At 44.3% G+C, this 19,168-nt stretch overlaps 1 protein-coding gene across 6 annotated transcripts in view; it reads left to right on the top strand.

Annotated features, from left to right (window-relative positions):
* Window positions 1–2,903: 2,903 nt before the first annotated feature.
* The window catches only part of MAST4 (microtubule associated serine/threonine kinase family member 4), a 567,430-nt gene continuing 551,165 nt past the window's right edge, over window positions 2,904–19,168 (top strand). For all 6 annotated transcript variants that reach the window (XM_086699818.1, XM_025923864.2, XM_086699814.1 and 3 more), the window contains exon 1: window positions 2,904–3,402. In XM_086699818.1, the coding sequence (XP_086555944.1) occupies window positions 3,046–3,402 (357 nt within the window). In that variant the 5' untranslated portion in view covers window positions 2,904–3,045. The remainder of the gene's footprint in view (window positions 3,403–19,168) is intronic.

The raw sequence follows: 19,168 nt of genomic DNA, 5'->3' as shown, positions 1-19,168 counted from the left end.
TCACTTGCAAGCTGTGTGATTTTGGGCAAATTACTTAACTTTTCTGGGCTATAGTTTCCATACATTTCACACATGTATTATGAGAATATTAATAGTGGCTACCTCATAGGGTTGATGTGAGGATTAAGAAAATTAACATTTGTAAAGTGCTTGAAACACATTGTAAGTGCTTTATAAATGTTTGCGGGGGAAAAACAATCTGTTCTCCACATATCCTTTCATATTCTTTTACATATTGAATCAAGACAACAACATTCCTGCTCTATGGATTTTTGTAATGTAGCATATAAATATGTACTTGAAAAAAGTGGTCTGTTCTGAACTGCATTTTACTGGAATGTGTAAGAGTTCCTCAGAGGCAGACCGCTGGGTTCAAACCCCAGTTCTGTCACTCACTTGCTGTGGGACATTTGGCAAGTTATTTGACCTTGCAGATCCTCAATTTCTTTATTGATAAAGTAGGGCCAATACAGTCTATCATCTTAGGTTGCTGCCAAGGTTAAATGAGACCATCCATAGACAGTGTTTAGGGTTCAAGCAATAATAGCTATCATCATTTCTCCTGTTAGGAATTCAGATCATGTCATTGCCTCTTCTTTCCCCATGCACTGAGAGGCACCCCCTCCTTCTCTTTCATGTGAATGGTTTGCTTAAGTCCTCATTTCACTTTGGCTGTGGTGAATCAACCACATACGGGCTCGGATAAAGACCAATACTCCCGAGTAGAAAAGCAATTGGGAGGCCCAGGGCTGGATTCTGACCACCCCACTGTGCTCTCTCTTCAGCCTTGCTGTCACAACTTAGCCAAGTCAGTAGAATTGCCCTTTTGCCTCAGCAGGTACTCACATCCCCGCAGATAATCCTCAAGTGTCACAATGCAAGCCTGACAGCCAGAGTCCTGCTTTGCAGTATGGCTGTCCATGGCAATAGGGTTATGCTATATTTCTTTCCCCTTCATCTTGGGAGGAAACTGATCAGGACAAAGCTTGCTGTCCAATATAATGAAGTGCTTTGTGTGATGTATCACTTGTAAATACCGTGATAGCATAAAAGGGCTCATTAGCTGAAGGGGCTATCAACTGGAGTCCTTCAGTTCTTAAGGATATTGGGCAAAACTGTTCTGATAAAGAGAAATCTGAGATTCTTGAGGATTTGTTCACTGTTTTCCTGTAACTCCTCTCTCCTGCCATGGCACATTGTTCTCATAGCACGACTATAGCTTTACAAAATTAATAATGGAGGTATATTATGCTGCATCAATCTTTTTACAAATTTTTTTTAATGTTTTATTTATTTTTGACAGAGACAGAGCATGAGTGGGGGAGGGGCAGAGAGAGAGGGAGACACAGAATCCAAAGCAGGCTCCAGGCTCTGAGTTGTCAGCACAGAGCTCTATGCTGGGCTCGAACTCACAGACTGCGAGATCATGACCTGAGCCGAAGTCGGACGCTCAACCGACTGAGCCACCCAGGTGCCCTGCATCATCAATCTCTTGCTTGACCATAAGCTCCTAAAGGGCAGGGGACCTGCCTTACTCACCTTTGTACCCCCTGCAAGCACCTGGCACACATCCCAATCAGTCTGTGGAATTTAATCAGGTTGAATTTATAGCTCAGGTTGCAGTGCCAGAGCTCAGAATAGGGCTGGAGCTGAAGGCACGTTGAGGAGTCATTGATCTACCACTGCTGCACCAAATGCTGGCTTCCAAGAAATTTAAGTCACCCAATCACCCTGCAGGATGCATTCTCCAGGTCCAGGGAGGGCCTTAAGGCAATTCTTGTGCCTTTGGTGCAAGTTCGTTCTTCTAGTTCTTAGAGGTAAGGAAAGCGAAGCACTTGTTTTTGCATCCTGCTGGTTTAGAATCCAGGGCTAGCAGACAGTCAACTGGAAATTGTAAACTCTTCATGCTGTTTAGCGGATGTGGAGAGGCAGGCAATGGTTAGCGCCACAGAGCCCTTTCTAATTCAACTTTGTGTAGGATTGGGCACAGTACTAGGCACATTCTCATTCCCAATTAAATACAGGGGCATGACTTAAACTTCAAGTTAATAGACAAAAATAAATAGTTTTTGGAAAACTAACCATGTGTCCAAGCCAGGCACTCTGCTGAAGCTTATATACATATACATAAATATTTGCTCTAATTCTGCCTATAGCCTGACAAGACAGGTATTAATGTAATGCCTCTATTTCCAGCTGAGGAAACTGAGGCCAAACGAGTTTAAACGGAGACACCGTGATTGGAAATCAGGTCTGTTTAGATCCATCCCCTCACTATACCACGAAGTTTCCCTCGTTCTCCTCCAGCAGTCTAGTGGGTGCGTGTGTGTGCGTGACTGTGTTTCCTTTTAAATTTCTACTTCTGGTCAGTTTCCTCAATTCTACTTTTTCGAAACAAAGTCCAGTTCTTCTCCAAGGTCTCACCGCCCCCTCAGCCATCTCTCTGGCGTTCCAAGGCCGGCCAGCCAGCCACTCCTCCGCTAAGTTCGGAGTCCAAGCTTTTGGCTCCGATTCCAGGCTCCGGGTGCCCCCTCCGCCACCGCCTCTCCCCTGTCCCGGGGGCCCCAGCGCTCCGCCGGATCCCGTAGCCCGCGCCTCGCCCCGCCTCCCCTACCTGACGCCCGTGCGGCCGGGGGCGCCGCAGCCTCCGCCCACCGGCGCGCCTGCCCTGCCATTGGCTCCCCTGGCTGCCCGTCTCCTCCGCCGGCCCCGCTCCTGCCCGGAGGCAGGTTTTGCTGGCGAAGCCGCAGTCCCGGCGGCGCGGGCGCAGCTCGCTAGGATTGTGGAGCGTAGAGCACCGGCTCGAGCTGGCCTGTCCCCGCGCGCGGGAGCCCCGGTCGGCCGCCAAATCTGGGCGGCTGGTAACTTGGCGGCGGGCTCCCGCGGCCGTGCCGCGGCCATGTAGTCGCCGGCGGGGCTCCCCGCAGCCCGGGAGCGGCAGCGAGAGCGAGCCGGAGCCGCGCAGCCCGCAGCTTTCCCTGGAGACGCTGAGTGCCCGCCGCGTCCCCGCTGCCCCTCGGGCTGCACTTTGGGCCCGAGAGGGAAATGGGGGAGAAAGTTTCGGAGGCGCCGGAGCCGGTGCCCCGTGGCTGCAGCGGCCACGGCGCCCGGGCTCCTGCCCCTGCGGTGGCCGCCGCATCCTCGCCTGGCGCTTCCTCGGCCGAGTCCTCCTCGGGCTCAGAAACTCTGTCGGAGGAAGGGGAGCCCGGCGGCTTCTCTCGAGAGCAGCCGCAGCCACCGCCGCCGGGCGGCGCCCTAGGCGCCCCGCCGCCCGCCGCGTGGGCTCCCGCGCGCGTGGTGCTCGAGCTTGGAGTCTGTGCGCCGCCGCCGCAGCTCCGCGGAGGAACCGCGCCGCCCGCGCCGCGGGGCAGCAGCGCGTCCCAGGAGGAGCAGGACGAGGAGGTGGGCCCCGCCTTCCCCCGCTCGCCCCTCTCCGGGTCCCTGCTGTCGGGAGACCTCAGCTCTCCACTCCGCGCGCGGCCCACGGCTGGGCGCCCCGGGGCGTGGAGAGGGGGAGGGACGCCAGGTGCTCTGCCCCGAGCCCGGGGTGCTGGCAGTTAGGAGCCTCCCTGTGGGTCATTGACTTCTCATGGCTGTTGCCTCCGTGTGTGTGCCTTCACGTGCGGCCTGATCGTGTGCTTTTTATGTCAAAAGAGCAAACTCCTTAATGTTTGTGTCTGCTACGGTGGCTCTGTGAATGAGTGATCTGGACGCCCGGCTGGTCCCCACAACTAAGATCTTCTTTTCCGAAGTGGGCGTTGCTTCCCGCCGAAGCTCTCGGGCGGAGAGGGAGTGTGGTGAGGGGATGGGTGTGAGGGGAAGAGACGGTGTGTCTGTCCTGGCGGAAGAGTGGGAGCGGTACCCGTGGAGTTTCACCGGGGCGTGTCAGTGACGCCGGCTCCCCGGGATCACCTGCGGGTGGTTTTGGCTGGTCCCCGCAGCGTCGGTCCTCTGAGAGAGGGGGACTCCGAGCTCTCGGTCGGCGCCACTGTCGTGCACGCCTGCATCTCTCATTCGGACTTGGTCCTGGGTGTCCAGATGCGCGCTGGTTGCCAGACTGGATAGAGAATCCCTGATTTTCTTTCGGGAGACTGTTTCCATCCTGGTCTCCTGGAAGAACGTTCATCCAAAACTTGTGGGTCGCGTCCTGACACATTGAGCGTATGACTTTGGTGTCCTCTAGATAGCTTTCCTTGGCTTTTTTTTTTTTTTTTTTTTTTTTTTGGTCAGGGGGTGTGTTGGGGGGGCTTTGGAGCACAGTGAGAGAAGCATAAGGTTCTTCATTATCTTTTAGATTGTTTGCTTTGGAGAGTTGTGCCTAAGTCATCTTGTTCAGGCTATAAATAAAACATCGTCCTAACATAGAGTCCTTGTGAAGTTAATTCCTCAGTGCCAGAGTCCTATTTTTTCTTCTCCTGGATGGTGTTAGCTTTAGTAGGTAATTGTCTTTACCCCTCAGAATGTGCATGTTGAGGTCAGTGTCCTGCCAGTGGCCCCGAGGGACCTCATTCTGGAGGCAAAGAGTGGATCTGGCACAGGGTGAGGGGAGTGATGTCCTGGTGAGGCAGAGATGGAGCAGTGCTGTTTGGTCGATGGCCAAGCTTCTGGCAGTAACCATGATCGATTTTCCAGTGCCCTGGAGAATTGCAAGGATCCTGGACAGGTGTTTGGAGACTTGCTTTCTGAGGTCTGAGTTATGAGCCTTAGGCAAGTGGTTTCATTCCTCTGAGGTTTGGTTTTATCTGTAGAATGAGGGGTTTGAACCAGGTAACTTAAAGTTCATTTCCACAGAAATACTCTTGTTTGCTGATCAGGAATTTAGGATGGATCAAATGTTCAGATTGATCCTAGGGACAGAATGCCAGGAGTTAAGCTGAGTGCCACACCTGCCACAGAACTGTCAGAGTCCCTCAGTGGTTACATCTCATTTTTAAGATGTCAGGCATGTGCCAGGTGTTTATCCTGTGACATCTGCCTCAACTTTCAAGATGAGTGCACTTGTCATTGGGCAGCTGGGGGTATGCCCTAATTCACTGATTTACTAGTAGATTCTAATTTAGTGTTGTCATTGGTCGAGAAGATGCCCAGTGTTTTCTCTGTAGCTAGGAGAGGTTGCTCTGGGGTAAATGACACAGTCTTGCATATGGGTGGGGCAAGCAAGGAGCTTCTCACTTTTGATCCCAATTCTGTAGCTGATTTATTGCCTGGCCTCATGGTGACAGTGTTTTACTTCCTGGGAAGAGATATAATGATAGCTTATTTCTCAGGCAATGCAGTGAGGACTGGTTGATTGAAACACATTTTGGAAAGTGGAATGACTAAATAACATTGGTCACTATTTGTGAAATCTCAGAATTGGATGTAAACTGATATAGTATTGCAATTTATTGTGTAACTGACTCTGTGGCAGAGGTTGCTGGAAGTTATCCAGGAGTGGAAATCTTGACTTGGCTGTGAGAATTTTAAAGTGAAACTGTTAACTGTGGAGTTTTTTTTTTTTTTTTTTTCCTCCTCAGGAGCCGAGAAGTGGTAGTCTTGGTGAAAGGCGTTAAAGTCCAGTGTGCATTTTCTGGTTTTACCTGGGTGATGGTATGGTGCAGTGATTTTTAATCTTTTGTGGGATGGTAGGCTTCTTTGAGAATCTAATGTCAGCTCTCCACTGGCTCCTCAGAAAATGCACACAACTACAAGCACCATTCCAGAGGGTTCAGTCAGGAACACTGGGTTGCAAACACTTAGTGGGAAGACATGGGTGTGCTTCCCAGCTCTGCCGCATTAACTGGCTGTGGGATTGTGGACCATTCAATTAATTGTAGCCCCAGTTTTTTCACCTTTAAATGGGAATCACAACAATAGAGTTGTTAGGCATTTTATACCTGCAATTTTATGTAATCCTAGCACACTAATATATAGCATGAAGTGCTAAGTAAATATTAATTTTTCAAGTTCATTGGTGATGAAAATCTTGTGACATGGAAGTACGAACTTGGGCTGGCTTGTTATTTTTATGCGTAATTAACCTGCTACTTTGAGAGAACCTGAGGCTGTGTCTGCTCAGGTTATTCTCATTTTATTAGCATAAGCTGGGAAACAGATTTCATTTGAATCAGGTCGTATTATGGCCAGGCACTGTTAGAGTAATGTCCTACTATGGCAAGGTGCTGAATATAATGCTTTAAAAGGCTTAAGTGCAATGCATAAAATGGAAAGAGGTTCATTTAGATCTTTAAATTGTTATGTCTAGCTTGGGAGAGTCATTGTTTTCCAAAGTGTTTTTTTTTTTTCTTCTCAAAATAACTTACTGTATCACTTTTTATTTATTTATTTATTTTTATTTTTTTCTGCATCACTTTTTATTTTTTTTATTTTTTTTTTAAATTTTTTAACCTTTATTGATTTTTGAGAGAGAGAGAGAGAGCATGAATGGGGGAGGTTCAGAAAGAGATGGAGACACAGAATCCGAAACAGGCTCCAGGCTCTGAGCTGTCAGCACAGAGCCCGATGTGGGGCTCAAACTCACGGACTGTGAGATCATGACCTGAGCCGAAGTCGGACGCTCAACCGACTGAGCCACCCAGGCGCCCCGACTGCATCACTTTTTAAAAAGCACCAAAGTTCTAGACGCCTGGGTGGCTCAGTCGGTTAAGCACCTGACTTCTGCTCAGGTCATGATCTCATGGTTTGTGGGTTCCAGCCCCGCCACAGGCTCTGTGCTGACAGCTTAGAGCCTGGAGCCTGCTTCAAATTCTGTGTCTTCTCTCTCTGCCCCTCCCCTGCTCATGCTTGATCTCTCTCTTTCAAAAATAAACATTAAAATAAATTTAAAAAAAACAGCAAAATTCAAGTATGTGGTGTATAATTGCAGTGCTAACTTGTTTTTGGCAACCTTGTTGAAGCTGATTTGAGTATATCAATAGTGTTTGACCTATTATGTATTTTATCTTACTATCAATATTTGTGTGAACTTACTAGGTATCAGAGACTTAAATCAGCCCTTTACACTTTTGTTGCTTAAAAACAATAAGAAGGCAGTATTTGCATTCTTCTGTATTTAAACACCTGGGAGTTAGAGATGGTGCATATCACTTAGTTTAATAAACTGCATCTGACTTCCTCCACTGCTTCCCTAAGCCTGTGCATTTGGAGTCTGTGGGTGTTGAGGGTTGGTGGCTCTGTCGATCTACAGGCATCTATCTAGATTGGGGGACTGTTGCTGTGACCACATTTCTGAGATTTACTTGTAGGCAACTTTGTCCTGTCTTTTCCCAAAGTACCGTGTGATGACACTAATGAAGTACTCAGGTACCGTTTGCTGTCTATCACTGACCTCCTCGGGGGCAGGGATTTTGTCCTATATGCCTAGCCCAGTACCTCTAGTATATTAGTACGGACTCAGTGAGTATATATTGAATGAATGAGGAAAAAAGAACATCTTTGAAAATAGTTATGCATTTGATTGAACGGTGACTGTGTGTGTTTTCATTTGTTGTGTATGTTGTGCATTATGCCCAGACCTCTAGATCTTTTATCAAAAATACCTCATGGATCCAGGTAAAAAAATTTTTTTTTTGATCCAGGTAAATTTTGAACAAAGCTAAATCACTGAGGATCCACTCAAAATACCTTTAAAGGGACTTGTGTATTAAATCCGCTTTTCACTGTGTCTATTAGAACTTGAAACTTGGAAGGATTCTTAGAATGGCTGAAAAAGAAAAGGCTTAGTGGTTAAAAGGATTTTCAACTCCATATATAAAGTGGCTCATTTATACTCTGCTATACTAAAAGGTTTGTTTTATTGACGTACGTTGGGGAACAGTTTCCTGCGTGACAATAGGCACAGTCATGGGATGTCTTTGAACTGTTCTATTGAATGGTGTTGAGTGCTGCTCTTAATAATACCTGGGATGTGTTTGTGGGATTCCTGCACACAGTAGTGATGCAGTACATGAATTTCTGCTGTTCATTGTTTAAGAAAATAAATAGCGAAAAACAACTATGAATTCAGTAAAGCTTTTCATTGAGTTTGAATTTTATTTTATTATTTTATTAACGCTTATTTATTAGAGAGAGCGAGAAAGCATGAGCATGGGAGGGGTAGAGATTAGAGACAGAGAGGGAGACACAGAATCGGAAGCAGACTCCAGGCTCTGAGTTGTCAGCACAGAGCCCTACAGGGGGCTTGAACTCACAAACCGTGAGATCATGACCTAAGCCGAAGTTGAACGCTCAACCAACTGAGCCACCCAGGCGCCCTGAGTTTGTATTTTACTAATCACAGCAGCTATGTAATTTGAACAAAAGCAGTGCATAAATCTTGGTGCATTTATTATTTTGTCTACTTTTTTGACTCACCATTTCGATAAGAGAGTTGAGAAAATCAGTCAACCAATATATATTGCATGAGACTCTAGTGATGCATTGGCCTCAGCATTAAGGACATGAAAGTGGATGAGACAGAGATAGTTTGGACCCTACAAAGCTTCTAGTGTAGTTGAGGGAGATGGTCACACAATACACGATTATTAATTAGTTGGTTTCAAAGGAAGTAAATGGAACAGAGGAGCAGGCTGTGAGGGAGTGTGTCTATATCATGGAGCTCTCTTAGTCTGGGAGGTGAGAACTGCCTCACTGAGGAGGTGATGTTGAGCTGAGACATAATGGATGAGCGGGGAGATAGCTGGGAGATACCATGGGTAAGAGCCATGCAGGTAGCTGGAGGCCCTAAAGTGGGAGAGAGTATGGTGGGTCTGCGGGTCGTTTGGCATGGAGGAGGAGGGAGCATAACATCAGATGACACTTAAGAGTGATGCAGCAGCTGCTGCTGAGAGCCATTGAAGGATTTGAATCGAGATAGTGGTATGGTGAGATTTGTGTTTGGGGAGGGCAGGAAGCACGAAGCCCACCTGTTGGGAACTGCTTGTGTAGCCTGCTTAAATGTTCCAGGATTGGAGCTGATAACCTAGAAGAAGGCATCTTAATAAATGATGTGTACATGGAACAAGGGCTCATTCCTGGTAGTTCAAGTGCCCCAGGTAAACACATGGCAAATACTGTAGAAAAAGAATTGAGGTCTCTTCAAGAGAATACCATAGTGTGAATATTAATGCTCCTTTTCACTGTGATGTTGCCTTAAGCCTACTATTTTCTTGAAGGAAAAACTTTATTAATGGGAATGGTGACTGAGAAGAGGGCCTTGGAATAGCTCATTTCCACAGTAAATTACAGAGAAATATTTACCCAAGGTGAATACAAGGGGAAATTGCCCTGACATTGTATGAGATTCCTTGTTGGTGGGAAGTGTGGTGTTGGTGAGCTAATACACATGAGAATCTAGCTTGTTTGCCTGTATCTTCCTAGAGAAGGGCTGATCAGCATCAGAGAACTAAGGATTTTGCCTTTTCCACCTCTGGTCTGAGGTATTCAAGGGAAAGGTCATATTTATATTTTGCCACTGTTTTACAGTTGGTGACAAACCTATGTATTAACTATGTATTACAGTCAGTGACAAAGCTGTGTATTAGATTTAGTGGATACAGTGTATGAGTCCCATTGTTTCTCACTTTGTCCCTTGGAGGAAGGTTGTGGAAGAACTATAGTGCGGGGTGCAAACATGATACAGTGTAGAAAGAGCCTTCTCACAATGAGAAGGATCTATAATAGGGTGGCCTGGCATTGAAGAAAACTGAGTGGGTATGTGTATGTGTGTGCGCATGCATGCACGCACATGTGTATCTTAAAAGAGGTGCTTGTACTTTTTATACGAAAGAAACCTCATGTCATTTATAATCACATTCTCGTGTTCTGTAGTGTTGTCAGGAAAGGGCATGTGCTCCTCTCCTTCATCCCTTAAGGGCTAGCAGCCAGTTTTTCTCTGCCCTGGGTGAGAGTCAGTAGTGCCTGAAGGTACAGACTGATGACACTGAGCCACTTACAGGTTGTGTGACTTTGGAAAGGTTTTTAATACTGAGACTGTTGTTTCCTCATCGGTCAAATGGACATGGCAACATTTATTGCAGAGGGTTGTTAGGAGAATTAAAAATTACACTTTATATGAAGTAGCCAGCATGATGCCTTGCACATAGTATGTATTCCGTAGCAGCATTTGTTATTACTGAGCATGAGGAGCTGGTTTATGCAGAATGGCTATGACATAGCCAGGAATAATTAGAAGCCTAGCGGTCTCTTCCCTGATGGATTATGCTACTAGCATGTTTTGTTGGTAGTCATGACAGGCCCTTTCATTCATGAGTAGGTAGATGTGTAGCACAGTTATCACTTTTAATTTCATAGAGCATTTCTTATAATGTACTAACAGGAAAGCTTTATGGTGTATGGTTCATTAACCCTTCTATTAAGATATGATCTCTCTTTTACTCATGGAACTTGCTCTTAGTGATCATTTATTAATAATATCCTAAACAACTGTATGAACATGTAAATTACTGGCTTTGCCCAGGGATTTAGTCAGAAGGCAGCATGTTAGTTGTATGGTGAGGCTGGTGAGAGGATGACCATGCACTTAAGTATCCAAGGTAATGATTTGGAGGCTGAGAACGGAGTAATAAGACCAATCAAATGATTTTTTGGAAGCCAGCTTTGGTTTATATATGAGTTAGGGTGGAGTGGGGCAAGGCAGGTGGTCCAAGGGCCACCCCAACTTTACAGAGAGGAAATCTATTAGAAGTGTGATTGTACTTTTAAAAGTACAAGAATTAAGATATGTAAATTGTCCCCCACCCTCCCCCCCCCCCCCATTCTGTTGTGTCCCTTTGGGGCAGTGTAGACATGTCAACCTTTAAGGCAAAAATAAAAACAATCTAGGAGCACTTTTGATAAAATTCAAATGCTACTGCAGCGACTGCACCTCTCACCCACCTGGTGCTCTGTCTTATGAACCTGTTCAGGCTGCTGTTTATACAACTTTGCATTGTTCAGAGATTCTTGTTCTCTTTTATGTCTCTGATATTTTGTCTGGTTTCTTGTCTGGTACTGTTCTCTTGGGTTAAAGCAGAACATAACATAAGATTCAATAGAAGTCTTATCCTCCACCAGCTTCTGTGTACTTGTCTCTTTCATTATCTGTCTCCATGAACTCTCACCTGGTTCGTAATTCCTGGGAAGGAAAGGAGAGAAAAGCCTTCCCCCAAAGGGGAAATGTTCGTTCAGGACCGTGGTCAGCGGCACACATACATCAAAGTCACATTTCAATGTATAGAACTTGTATGCAGTTTCTGGTGGTCCCTCCCACTTAATAAGGAGCATTCACTGCTTATTTAATGATTTGAATTCATAACTAGCCACATGTGTCTGTGAGACAGCCTATGAATTTGTACCCTAGACTTGTACTCTTTTGCCAGCCCATCAATTCCTCTCTTGGACACAGTCGATATAATTTTGATTATGATACTTCTTTCCACTGAGCCTTTCAGCCCCAGTGGTTTGTACTGATATTGGGGGCTGGGATGAGGTGGGGATGTGTGTGAGAGAGAGGAAGTACTGTTAGATTGGCTTTCTTTTCTTAACTAATTTCATAGGCTATCATGTGTAAAATGAAAATTTAATTTTATTATTCTTGACACTGTAATTTAGTGGTATATTCAGTGGCTGGCAGGCTCACAGGTGCACCCAATTTAGTTTGGGTAGTTGAATGTACGTTAATAATTGCACATTGGGTGTGGGTCCTTTGGCCTCTTAGAACTTGGTCAGCTACATTTTCGATAAGCTGAGAAGTTAGGTATGTAGGTCGCTCCTGTCTGATAATTTTGTGCCTTTCTGTGTTTTAAAAATAATGCCATCATATCTCTGACTTCTGGTGTTAACATTTGTCATTTAGGCATTTCTTTGTGCAGAGGTGGACACACCTTCTGCGATGCGGGAAGGGACCTGGTGCATCATCGGCGGGAGGGAAGTAAAGTAAAATTGGGTTAGAATTGGTTAAAATTTTATGTCACTGAACATGTCATTGAGACGTATATTACAGAAATTAAAAATTAGCCCCTCCCCCGTTCATGCTCTGTCTCTCTCTGTCCCAAAAATAAATAAACGTTGAAAAAAAAAATTTAAAAAAAAAAAAAAAAGGGGCGCCTGGGTGGCGCAGTCGGTTAAGCGTCCGACTTCAGCCAGGTCGCGATCTCGCGGTCCGTGAGTTCGAGCCCCGCGTCGGGCTCTGGGCTGATGGCTCAGAGCCTGGAGCCTGTTTCCGATTCTGTGTCTCCCTCTCTCTCTGCCCCTCCCCCGTTCATGCTCTGTCTCTCTCTGTCCCAAAAATAAATAAACGTTGAAAAAAAAAATTTAAAAAAAAAAAAATTTAAAATTGCTTCTTAGGGCATTCATTGCTACCTAAACTACATTAAGGTGTTGAAATGAGATGCAGTGATGATGAAATCTATTTCGTGTATAAAAGGTTAAAGGATTATTTTCACAAACAAGTTCATTATGAATAAATTGGCTCTGTAGGAGTGTTTATAGCTCCTACACATGTAACATAAACTCAGAAAATCTGCTTTGTTACTCCCATAGTTTTAGCTGGAGTGTTTAGTTGAAATCATCTGAAGCTTAATTGAATTTGTTTGATGCTTATTTGAAGTCATCACCTCAGGCTTGTGGTTTTATTTTTTATTTTTTGAGGTTTATTTATTTATTTTGAGAGACAGAGGAAGCGGGGGAGGGCCAGAAAGGGGGAAAGAGAATCCCTAGCAGGGTCTGAGCAGTGCAGAGCCTGATGGGGGCTTGAACTCACGAACTGCAAGATCATGAGCTGAGCCGAAACCAAGAGTTAGAGCCTTAACGGATTGAGCTGCCCAGGTGCCCCTTGTTAGGCTTGTTTTAAGAGGGCTGCTCTGGGGATTCTCAGGTGTAGCCAAGATGAGGAGAATGTTTGCTCCAGGCAGAAGGGCAGCCCAAGAAAAAGGACCATTGAGAAGTTTTACCTAGGAAGGAGAACTTCAGTCTCATCTCAAATGAATAGAGTACCTATCAGGAAGACTCAAGAAAATGCTGTCCTTTCATTTTTGTGGCTCTCTTGTGACTAGTGAGTAGAAGTGCCAGGTAAATTTGGTGCAGTTTTAAAGACTAAGTGAGTGCTGTGTAAGCATGGGAGAGTGATGGAGAATGTGAGGGAAACTGCCTGTCAAATAAGAAAAGACTAACTTCTCTTTGCCTTGTGTTATGGTACTTTAACTTATTCTTTGAAATAGTACTTTTGTAAATTTTATTTAATGTACCACTTAATTTCCTTGGAATTTCTTGGCATTTTGTTCTTCGTACACTGATTAGTTATCTGCACAAGCTGTTAACTGCTGGCTAGGAAGAGAAGTACAGTTAGAGTGGTTCTAAGATCTTTTAGACTAATTTCAATCTGTGGTGACGGGTGGGTTTTAGGCATGGTGCAGATTCACTATTAGAAGAAAGAAAATGGAAATTACAACTTTGAACTCTTCATTAAGAACAAACAAACCCTTTTGTTTTCATGAGTTGCACTTTGGAAATTAGAACGTTTCCACCTGGAGCAAGCTGAGTGTAACAATTTTAAAATTAGGGAATGAGACCAACTGGGAGGAGTTATGCCGGTAGAGAAGCAACTTGACCATTTGGCAATTTTTTCTTCCCTTTCCTCTGTAGCTTGGCTGCTGGCATTTTAAAAAGAACATGACAAACCAAGTTAGTTGGGAGATTGTAGTAAACCTTTAGTTGAACAGAATATTTGGGAGAAAGGCCTTTCTCGGTTATGGAATTGTATGACTCAAAGAATTTTAAAGCTCTTTTTGCTCTCACTTTTTCGCTTTTCCCCCTATAACGTCCTGGTGTGGTTTTCCTGCCTTCCTATTCTGTGAACAAGGTACCTTTTTTTTTTTTTTTTTTTTTAAATCATTTGACATCTTGTTCTGCTTTAGGGCTCTTGCTTTGGGCATCAATCATCTTTGAAAACCATTGAAGATGTAAAAGTGTTTAAGCGGAGGTAGTGAGGATAAAATTGCATGTAGTCTTGATGAAAGTAGACAATATTTTTTTTAATTTTAAAAGTTGAAGATAGTGGACTGTGTTGTACCTCTGAAACTAATGAAACATGTGCATCATCTCTCCTTGCATTTAGAAACAAGTGGAAGGTAGCAGCAGAAGTTCTTTTTGTGAGGATTGTGCTGCACCTCTTTGTCTTGGGTTGTGCCAGATCTCGTCTATATTGTTAATATGTGTACAGCACTTAAGTTTGGATAGCATTTTCTATTTCATTGGTTTTCTCATTCCCATTTTGTACACTTTTTTTGTAGTATAGTTAATAATTGATCTATCTCCCACTAGATTGTGAGTTCCTCTGAGTGGGAACAGTGTCCTGTCAACTCGAATCCCCTCAAAGGGAGAGTGAACAGTGTAGAGTGAACAATAACATGTTGCACAAAATGGTACTTGAGCCATATTATGTGTTAAGACACCATTCTGAGGGCTTTACATGCATTTATTCACTGAACTTTTACCCAGGTCTTTTATTTTTGAGAGAGAGAGAGAGAGAGACAGAGAGAGACAGACAGAGAGAGCGTGAGCAAGCACGAGCAGGGGAGGGGCAGAGAGAGGGAGACACAGAATGTGAAGCAGGCTCCAGGCTCTGAGCTGTCCGCACAGAGCCCGATGCGGGGCACGAACTCACGAACCGTGAGATCATGACCTGAGCTGAAATTGGACACTTAACGAACTGAGACACCTAGGTGCCCCTACCAAAGTCTTTTAAAATCTAGTAATTTGGTTGGTTTGCACTACCCTGCTGTAGCTGTAGCTCAGTGACCTTCTCAATGTTAAACAAGGGAGGAAAAGGAAGGAACAGGTTTGAGGAGACTGTTGAAGAACAGTGGACCCTTAAGGGTCCCTGTTTGTTCTCTGTGTATCCAAGATCCTAGCACAGAGCCTTTGATGCTCTGCCAAGAGTAAATGAATGATCGTTAATGAAAATGCCACTTAGCAGAGGGGTCCCTGTGCTATTGCCATGAAGAGTTTGGATTAAGTGTCTCTAGAAGTTAAAGTCAGGGCTAGGATTTAAAGCTATGATCTTGGGTTTTAGGTCATCAGTTAATAGGCCAGGAGAGTTTCTACAAATGAAGGTTTTAAACCATAAACCGGTTTTTATTTTCTGGTTGGCTTTGGGAAACTGAACAATCACAGTTGCAGCAGTAAGCCGTTATTGGCCACATGTTTAAGGTCATTATTTTAATTTCTGATGAAATATTGATAGCCAGCCTTAAAACATTAACAGTGATGCTGGGCTGTACTCACTGGTGCTTAGGCAAAAGCTGCTGTCAGTGCATATGTGTTGTGGGAATTCTGGCAATTGTATAAGTAGTGGCTGAGTGTTAGCTGAGAGTTTGGGAGGTCTGAACACTGTCTTGGCTTGTTACTGGGTGGATTATAGCTTCCAAGGTTTTCATGTATGGTGAAGTAAGATGTCCTTTTTAGCTCCAATTTTTTGTTTCCCTCTTACTACAGAAACATGACAATTTTACTGTTGTCATTAGCATGTAATTTGTTCTAAAAGTATTTTTTTTTTCTTACAAACTTGGTAGGCAAATGTGTTTTCTGATCTGTTGATAGGCACATATTCTTGAAAGGAATTCTCACAAGGATGTTTGCCCATAGATCCTTCCTTTCAGATTATGCTCATTTGAACATACAGGAAAAAAAAAAAGTTTCATGTTCCTCTTTTATTCATCTTTTAAAGTTATTTGGTATGTTTCTGTCATTCATCAGAATAAATTGAGGGTACTACCTCTTATCTCCCAGTGTTGCAGAGGAGTGTAACTCTGGATAACAAGGTCAGTTTTGTTATGTTTGGGCCATGTTTGGGCCACATGTCTCATCATAAGTTTATCATTCTGATGTCCTAGACCAGCAATTTCTGATTTGATAAAATTTTTTGATTTGAAAAGTTTGTATGGTCTCTGCCTTACCTGGCCGCCAGGGCTCTCTCCTGCACTGTTGTGGATCCTACCTGCCCAGCCTTTGGAGTAGACTATTTTTACTTACTTACTTACTTATTTATGTAAAGATGGTGGTATCTCTAGCCTAAGCTGTTAGCCTTAGCTGTCAGGCCTTTTTTCTAAGTTTGTTTGGAAGTCCATTGTTTGGAAATTGGAGTGTGAAGTCCCATAGAGATGTAGTTTTAAAGGGTGATTGGGTTTCCAGCCTATAGAAGTATAATTAACCCCTAGAATGAATGGGATACTGGGGAGGGGCCTCTTTTCCCTATGGTGTTGGGGGCCGTATAACAGCTTCTGGAGGTGGATGCCTGTGGCCCAAGTAATCATTGGTGTTAATTGTCCACATCTGCCCATGTGGCTGATGAGGGCCCTAGTGAGCCAGGGGAGCACTCTCAGCCTGTGCTCTGGGGCTCCTCCTGGAGGTGTGGCAGTGACCTTACTTTGTTTTAAGGACACTGTCATGGACGCCCGAGACTCCTTCACATACCGGGAGCAAATCATCTTAACTAGAAGCAAAATGTCCCCCGGCAGTTTTCAGTTCATTTCTAAGGGGGTAGACATGTGAAGGCCGAGAATATAAGGTAGAAGGTGGTTACCTCAGAAAACCCATCAGAATACCTTTTAAAATAAGCCAAGTACTTTTAATAGAAATAAGGGAAATGGTCTTTTTTTTTAAAAATTCTGCTATGCTTTTTCTTTTAGTTTAACACCCATCACAAGAATTACCTAGTTCATGTAGATGAGGTTTTTAGTAATTGCATATATCCTCCTAACACTGGGGAACTTGCACATAAATGTGTGATTTCTGGGGCCTCTTTCTTTTCTGAACCTGACTCTACAGTGTGAGGAAGGGTGGCTGCATCCCTGCAAGTAGAGGATGTTTGTCTTCCTAATGTCTAGAGCTGCTGGTTTTCTCTCTCCCATGTGTCCACCCTCCTCTCAGGAGAGGGTGACAGCTAGGTTCTGGAATTCGTGCAGCTGGTTCATGTCAAGAGATGGAGAAGGCCCCCAAAGAACCGCTCGCAGCTGAGTTCCAGCGGTGGGATGGTTCCATCAGAGATAGTCGGTGGTAATTAAAGGGAAAGTGAAACACGGACTTTAACAAATGATAAATACAGGTTTACCAAGTGATAGGAATAAGCCCTGCTGGGAAAGGTCAGGGGGTGCTCACTTTATACTCTTGAAAATCCTGTGATCACGTGGGCACGGTCTTGAATTGTTCAGATACTATTACCTGCGGTTCTTAGGAATTTATTTTGACACTTAAGGACGTCTAAGAATGTAAATTTAATTACTGCTGCTGTTCTGTCTGTGGGCTTGGATGTAAAGTGGCAGGTTATGTAACAAAATTATCATGAAATTTAAAAAAAATCTTGAACAGACTAATTTGACTTTCAGGGGTGGGGCAGCTTTCCATTTGTGGGTAAAACAGCTGCTCATTTAGGATCTATTAGGAAACTAGGGCCTGTTGTGGTTTGTGGAGGAAGGCTTCTTTTGTTTAATTAAAAAAATTTTTAAATGTCTTATTTATTTTTGAGAGTACAAGCAGGGGAGGGACAGAGAGAGTGAGACAGAGGATCTGAATCCGGGTCTGCACTGATAGCAGTGAGCCTGACACAGGCTTGAATTAAAAAACCAGGAGATAACGACCTGAGCCCAAGCCAGACTTTGAACCGATTGAGCCACCCAGGTGCCGCAGGGGAGACTTATTTTAATGTGAACTTGCAGGCTGGGGCTATATTTATTATTCAAGTATAGGAATGGTGCCTCTCTTGCTGTGGCCTATTGGCCAGAAGGGGAGGAAATACAGGGGGAGGGGGGCTGGATGAATGGATGGACATAGAATCTTGGAATGTCCAAATGTTGTCTTAGTATGTTTTGATAATAGGTGCTGGTGAAGATGCCCTTGGAGATGGGATGTAGGACTCCTGCCTGGTACCTTAGCTGCTGCTGACAATTCTTGTGGTGGGGTTGAGCTGGTGTGCAAGGAGATATTTGTTGAAGCTGCTTCTTGCAAAGCTCTGTAGGAGTTGGCAGGTGGGAGGGAAGGAAAGGATACACAAAAGAAATGTAAAAAATCTGGTCCGTGCCCAAAGCAACACAGAGTCGATTTAGGAGACAGCATAAGTGGAGTGAGTTGGTGTGAATGTGCAGTTCACTATCAACACGTGAAAATGTGGGTCAAAGTAAGTAATGTCAGTAAGGAGAGCGAAAAAGAACTACAGAATCACCCTGATGGGATTTACCCTACAGGGTTTTCCTGGTGCCTTGAAGATGGAAATAAGAAGAGGGGAGGAGAAGGTTGTACCAGATAAAATAATTTGCCCAACAGATGTGTTCACTAAGAAGGAATAGGAACTGGTAGGTGGTTTTTCCCTCTCCTATGATTCATTCCTTGTGCCCGTGTAATGTAAAATTACTAGTAAAAAACACTACCAGGATGGTAGTGTTTTCCTTAATACCAGTTTATTTATAGCTTCATAACTTTCTAATCAAGATTATTTTTGTTTTAAAGATTTATCTTTCCCTAGATAATTAAGCAACGTTTGCGACTAATGCTGTTTTAGTCATTGTCTTAAGGAACTTGGTGTTTTTGTTGGTGAGGACAGAGTTCAGGGAGAAAGTAGGTTTGGTAAGAATTTACCAGATAAGCCCTTTTGGGTCCTGTCTCTTGAGGATACCACTTTATTTCCTTGCTTTGGGATATCTTTTGATTACTCTTTCCTTGAAATTTGCCAAGTGGAGAGCAATGATGTTTTTGGCTCAGCTGGAGTTTCAGACATTTCCTCAATCTTTTTTTTTTTTTTTCTTCCTCTTCAAAACGCCCTTGCAAAGCTTGAAGAAGCTCTCACCCTCTTGGTTTTTGGCAGGAATCATGGCCTATGTGTGTGGGGCTCCTGACATAGCTGAGGATTTGTCCTGGCAACCGGTGATCCAGGAGCTTTTTGAAACTTCTGAGCTATGTGGGCTTGTTTCAGGGCCTCAGCACCCCTTGGTGAACTGGTTTTATGAGGTGGACCCTGTGATTTTATAAGGCAATTTCTGCAGGCTGGTCAGGGGAGCTAGTTGGAGGTGCGGAGGGAAGTGAATCTCCTGTGGATAAAACCTCTCTATAAAACTCCGGGGACTTGATGTCTCCTTCAGGATTCTGTAAGCATGGGAGGAAATTGCTTCTCTAAAGAGTTAGTGATTCTGGTCTGCTGGTG

This window comes from Puma concolor, chromosome A1, assembly GCF_028749965.1.
Source record: "Puma concolor isolate L17-30 chromosome A1, mPumCon1.1.hap2, whole genome shotgun sequence".
Lineage (NCBI taxonomy): Eukaryota > Metazoa > Chordata > Mammalia > Carnivora > Felidae > Puma > Puma concolor.
This window is presented reverse-complemented; position numbering and strand designations above follow the sequence as displayed.